General features: G+C 58.1%; 1 protein-coding gene across 1 annotated transcript; it reads left to right on the top strand.

Moving 5' to 3' along the window:
- Nucleotides 1-2,193: 2,193 nt before the first annotated feature.
- LOC127061290 (proteoglycan 4-like) lies at nt 2,194-3,426 on the top strand (the record flags this gene model as incomplete). Its single annotated transcript, XM_050987923.1, has 1 exon — nt 2,194-3,426. A coding segment is annotated over one exon (1,233 nt), but the record flags the coding sequence as incomplete, so codon positions are not given.
- Between the last annotated feature and the right edge of the window lie 2,434 nt (nt 3,427-5,860).

The following is a 5,860-nucleotide window of genomic DNA, read 5'->3' as shown; positions in this document are numbered from 1 at the left end:
AGGGACAGGGACAGTGAGAGGGGACAGGGACAGGGACAGGGACAGCGCCATGGCCTGGGGACAGGGACAGGGACAGTGAGAGGGGACAGGGACAGGGACAGGGACAGCGCCATGGCCTGGGGACAGGGACAGGGACAGTGAGAGGGGACAGGGACAGTGAGAGGGGACAGGGTCAGGGACAGGGACAGTGAGAGGGGACAGGGACAATGCCATGGCCTGGGGACAGGGAGAGTGACAGGGTCAGGGACAATGCCATGGCCTGGGGACAGGGACAGGGACAGTGAGAGGGGACAGGGACAGTGCCATGGCCTGGGGACAGGGACAGGGACAGTGAGAGGGGACAGGGACAGGGACAGCGCCATGGCCTGGGGACAGGGACAGGGACAGTGAGAGGGGACAGGGACAGGGGACAGGGACAGGGACAGCGCCATGGCCTGGGGACAGGGACAGGGACAGTGAGAGGGGACAGGGACAGTGCCATGGCCTGGGGACAGGGACAGGGGACAGGGACAGGGCCATGGCCTGGGGACAGGGACAATGACAGGGGATAGCAACAGGGTCAGGGACAGGATCAGGGACAGCACCATGGTCTGGGGACAGGGACAGGAACAGGGTCAGGTACAGGGACAGTGCCATGGCCTGGGGACAGGGGACAGTGTCAGTGACAGAGCCATGGAGGGGACAGGGACGGGGATGGGGACAGGAGGGGACAGAGGGGTACGGGGGGGACAGGAGTGACAGGGTGGGACAGAGGGGTCAGGGACAGGAGGGGACAGGGACAGCGATGGGGACAGGGACAGGATCGGGGGGGGGGGGGGAGGGGGGGTCAGGGCCGGGCCTGCCCCTCCCCCACCCTCACGGGACTCTGACTCATCCCCTCCCCCCCCTCCCCTCCCCCCCCAAAGCAAACAGAGCCGGGGGGCGGGGGGGGGGGGGGCTTAAAGGGGGGTTTAGGGGGGCACTGTGGGGGGTCCCTGGGCACTGGGGGGGGGAGTTTGGGGGGCACTGGGATGGTTTTAGGGGGGCACTGGGGGGGGGGGGTTGGGGGGCTTTTAGGGGGGCAATGGGGGGGGGCACGAGGGGGTTTAGGGGGGGCACTTGTGGGGGTCCCTGGGCATTGGGGAGGGGGATTTGGGGGGGCACTTGGGGGGTTTGAGGTTGTCGGGGGGGGGGGATTTAGAGGGGGTTTGGGGGTGGGAACTTGTGGGGGTACCTGGGCACTGAGGGGGTCCTGGGCACGGGGTGGGTTTAGGGGGGCACTTGGGGGGTTTGGAGGGGCAGGGGAGGTTTTAGGGGGCACTGGGGGGGGGTTGGGGGTCTTTTAGGGGGCACCGGGAGGGGCAAGAGGGGGTTTAGGGGGGCACTTGTGGGGTCCCTGGGCATTGGGGAGGGGGGTTTGGGGGGGTACTGGGGATGGTTTCAGGGGGGCTCTAGGGGGATTTGGGGGGGCACAGAAGGGTCCCTGGGCACGGGGGGGGTTTGGGGGGGCACTGTGGGGGGTATCTGGGCATTGGTGGAGGGGGATTTGGGGGGGTTGTAGGGGGAAAACTTGGGGGGTTGGGGTTTGGGGGGGGGGGGGGGATTTAGAGGCGGGGGCAACTGGTGGGGGTCCCTGGGCATTGGGGGGTCGCTGGGCACAGGGGGGGTTTAGGAGGGCACTGGGGGGTTTTGGGGGGCACTTGTGGGGGTCCCTGGGCATTGAGGGGTTTAGGGGGGCACTGGGATAGTTTTAGGGGGGCACTGAGGGGGGGTCCGGCCGTGCCCTCCCCGCCCCCCCCCGGATCCAGCGCGGTGACCGCGGCCGGAATTCCCCGGGCGGGATCGGGATCCAAACCCCCCCCCCCCCCCAAAAAAAAAGGAGCGGCCCCGGTTCCCCCCCCGTGGGAGCCGCCGCCTCCTCCGGGATTGTGCAATTCCCAAACAAACCCGAAAAAATCCGAAGGAAACCAAATAAACCCAAATAAACCCAAATAAACCCAAATAAAACAAACAAGCAAAATCCCAAACCCAAATCAAACCCAAATAAGCCCAAATAAAACCCAAATAAACCCAAATCAAACCCAAATAAACCCAAATCAAACCCAAATAAGGCCGAGCCACCCCCCCCCCTGCCCGAGCCTTGTGCAATGCGGGCTCAGCGAGGGGGGGTCGCTGTCCCCAACCCCCCCCCAACACCGCAGGGTGACACTGCAGCCACTGCCAGCCAAAAACAGCTCGGAAACCAAAAACAGCCAAAAAAACAGCCCGGAAACCAAAAACAACCAAAAAAACAGCCCAGAAACAAAAATCACGGCCCAAAACAGCCCGAAAACAGCCCAAAAAACAGACCCAACCCCAAAAACCAGTCCAAAAACACAGCCCAAAACCCAAAAATACAGCCCAAAAACCAGCCCCAAAAGCCAGTCCAAAAAACAGCCCAGAAGCCAAAAACACAGCCCAGAAAACAGCTAAAAAACAAAAAAAAAAAGCCAAAAAAAAATCCCAGAAACCCAAAAACACAGCCCAAAACCAGCCCAAAAACACAGCCCAAAAACACAGCCTCAACCCCAAAAACACAGCCCAAAAACCAAAAATACAGCCCAAAAACCAAAAATACAGCCCCAAAACCAGCCCCAAAAACCAGCCCCAAAAACACAGCCCCAAAAACAGCCAAAAAAACCCCAAAAAAAGCCAAAAAAACAGCCCAGAAACTAAAAAACACAGCCCAAAAACCAAAAATACAGCCCAAAAAACAGCCCCAAAAACCAGCCCCAAAACCAGCCCAGAAGCCAAAAACACAGCCCAGAAAACAGCCAAAAAAACCCCAAAAAAGAGCCAAAAAACCAGCCCAGAAACCAAAAAACACAGCCTAAAACCAGCCCAAAAACCAAAAACACAGCCCAAAAACCAAAAATACAGCCCAAAAAACAGCCCCAAACCAGCCCAAAACCAGCCCAAAACCAGCCCAAAAACCAGCCCAAAAACCAGCCCAAAAACCAGCCCAAAAACAGCCCAAAAACCGAAAACACAGCCCAAAAAACAGCCCCAAACCAGCCCCAAACCAGCCTCAACCCCAAAAACCAGCCCAAAACCAGCCCAAAAACCAGCCCAAAAACAGCCCAAAAATCAAAAATACAGCCCAAAAACCAGCCCAAAAAACAGCCCAAAAACCAAAAATACAGCCCAAAAAACAGCCCCAAACCAGCCCAAAAAATGGGCAAAAAACCAGCCCAGAAACACCAAAAGCAGAGCCCAAAAAATCCCCCCCAAGTCCCCAAAAACACAGCCCACAGCCCAAAAAAAAACCCCAAGTCCTAAAATCCCCATCCTACATCCCAAAACCTCGCCCAAACAACCCCCCAAATCCCAAACAAGCCCCCCAAAAAAAACCCAAAGCCTAAAAAACCCCGTCCCACATCCCAAACAATCCCCCCCAAATCCCAAAAAGTCACGGCCCAAAGCCCAAAACAAGCCCCCCAAAAAAACCCCAAAGCCTAAAAAAACCCCATCCCAAAGAACCCAGCCCACATCCCAAAGAACCATCCCAAATCCCAAACCACCCCCCAAAGCCTAAACAACCCCCCCTGCAAATCCCAAAGAACCCCGCACATCCCAAATCCCAAAGCATGCCCCCAGCCCAAAAGAACACCCCCAAGCCCAAATCCCAAATGCCCTGCCCCCAATCCCAAAGCACCCCCCGAAATCCCAAAATAACCCCCCAAAGCCCCACGGCATCCTAAAGCACCCCCCCAAAGCCAAAGCACCCCCACCCCAAAAGAAACCCCCCAAAGCCCAAAGCACCCCACCCCAAAATAACCCCCCCAAAGCCCAAAGCACCTCACATATCCCAAATCCCAAATCACCCCCAAACCCAAATCTAATAACCCCCTGCATCCCAAATCCAAATCACCCCCCGAAACCCCAATCACTCCCCCGAAATCCAAAATAACCCCCCCCTGCACCCCAAATAATCCTCCCCAAATCCCAAATCCCACATAATCGCCCCGAATCCCCCATAATCCCCCAAATCCCAAATCCCCGCTGGGTCCTGCCCGGCGCGGGGAATTGTGGGAAACTCCCGCGAGCATCCGCCCGCTCCACGCCCCGCCCCCACCCCAAAAACCGCCCGGGGGGACCCCAAAACTGGGGGGGGGGGGAGGGGGGAAAAGGGGGAGGAAAAAGGGGGGAAAAATGGGGAAAAAGGGGGAAATGGGGTTCAGGATTTGGGGGTTTGGGAATTTGGGGTTCGGGGATTTGAAGATTTGGGGATTTGGGATTCAAAGATTTGGGATGTGGGGGTTCAGGGATTCGAGGGTTTGGGGGTTCGGGGATTTGGGATTTGAAGATTTGGGGGTTCGGGAAGTTTTGGGATTCGGGGAGTTCTGGGATTTGAAAATTTGGGGGTTTGGGGATTTGGGATTTGAAGATTTGGGGGTTCGGGAAGTTTTGGGATTCGGGGAGTTCTGGGATTTGAAAATTTGGGGGTTCGGGGGATCTGGGGGGTTCAGGGGTTCGGGGGTTTCGGGATTTTGGGGTTCGAGGATTTGGGGTTTGGAGGTTCGGGGAGTTCTGGGATTTGGGGATTCGGGGGTTCGAGGAGTTCTGGGATTTGGGGGTTGTGGTTTGGGGTTCGGGGGTTCGGGGGAGTTCTGGGATTTGGAAATTGGGGGTTCGGGAATTCGGCGTTTGGGGATTCGGGGATTTGAAATTCGGAGTTGGAGGATTTGGGGGTTCCGGGATTTGGGGTTCAGAGGTTCGGGGATTCAGGGGTTCGGAATTCGGGGGTTCGGGATTCAGGGATTTGGGGTTCGGGGATTCGGGGTTCGGGGATTCGGGGACTTCGGATTTGGGGGTTCGGGGATTTGGGGTTCGGGGATTTGGGATTCGGGGGTTCGGGATTCAGGGACCTCGGGTTCGGGGATTCAAGGATTTGGGAATTTGGGGGTTCGGGAGTTCGGGGATTCGGGGATTTGGAATTCGGGGGTTTGGGATTCAGGGACCTCGGGTTCGGGGATTTGGGGGTTAGGGGATTCAAGGATTTGGGAATTTGGGGGTTCGGGGATTTGGGGTTCGGGAGTTCGGGGATTTGGAATTCGGGGGTTCGGGATTCAGGGACCTCGGGTTCGGGGATTTGGGGGTTCGGGGATTTGGGGGTTCGGGGATTCAAGGATTTGGGAATTTGGGGGTTCGGGAGTTCGGGGATTTGGAATTCGGGGGTTTGGGATTCAGGGACCTCGGGTTCGGGGATTTGAGGGTTCGGGGATTTGGGAGTGGGGGTTCAGGGATTCGGAGATTCAAAGATTTGGGATACAAGGATTTGGGAATTTGGGGGTTCGGGGTTCAGCGATTTGGGGGTTCGGGGATTCAAGGATTTGGGAATTCGGGGATTTGGGGTTGGGGGTTCCCGCGTTCCGTACCCGCAGTCCCGCTCCGGTGCCGGGGCCGGAGCCGCTCCGGTGCCGCTTTATCCGCGGGCCGGGGCCGGTCCCGCCCCGTTCCCGCTCCCGTTCCGCTCCCGGAGCTTTCTGGAACGGCCCCGGCACCGCCCCGGCCTGGCCGCGGGCCCGGGAGCTTCGCTAATTAATTAATGCATTCATTAATGAACTCCCGGCACCGCCCCCGGCCTGGCCGCGGGCCCGGGACTGCCCCGCCCCGTGGGGGGGTTCTCTAATTAATTAATGCATTCATTAATGAACTCCCGGAACTGCCCCGGGGATTCCCGCCCCGCCCGGGGGCGGTTTCTCTAATTAATTAATTAATTAATTAATTTGTTTATTAATTCCCGGAACTGCCCCGGGGATTCCCGAGCCGGCCCGGGGGGGGGAGGGGGGGGAAGGGGGGGGGAGAGGGGAAGTTCCTTAATTAATTAATTAATAATTAA

The sequence above is a fragment of the Serinus canaria genome, unplaced genomic scaffold (assembly GCF_022539315.1).
Source record: "Serinus canaria isolate serCan28SL12 unplaced genomic scaffold, serCan2020 HiC_scaffold_511, whole genome shotgun sequence".
Taxonomy (NCBI): Eukaryota; Metazoa; Chordata; class Aves; order Passeriformes; family Fringillidae; genus Serinus; species Serinus canaria.
This window is presented reverse-complemented; position numbering and strand designations above follow the sequence as displayed.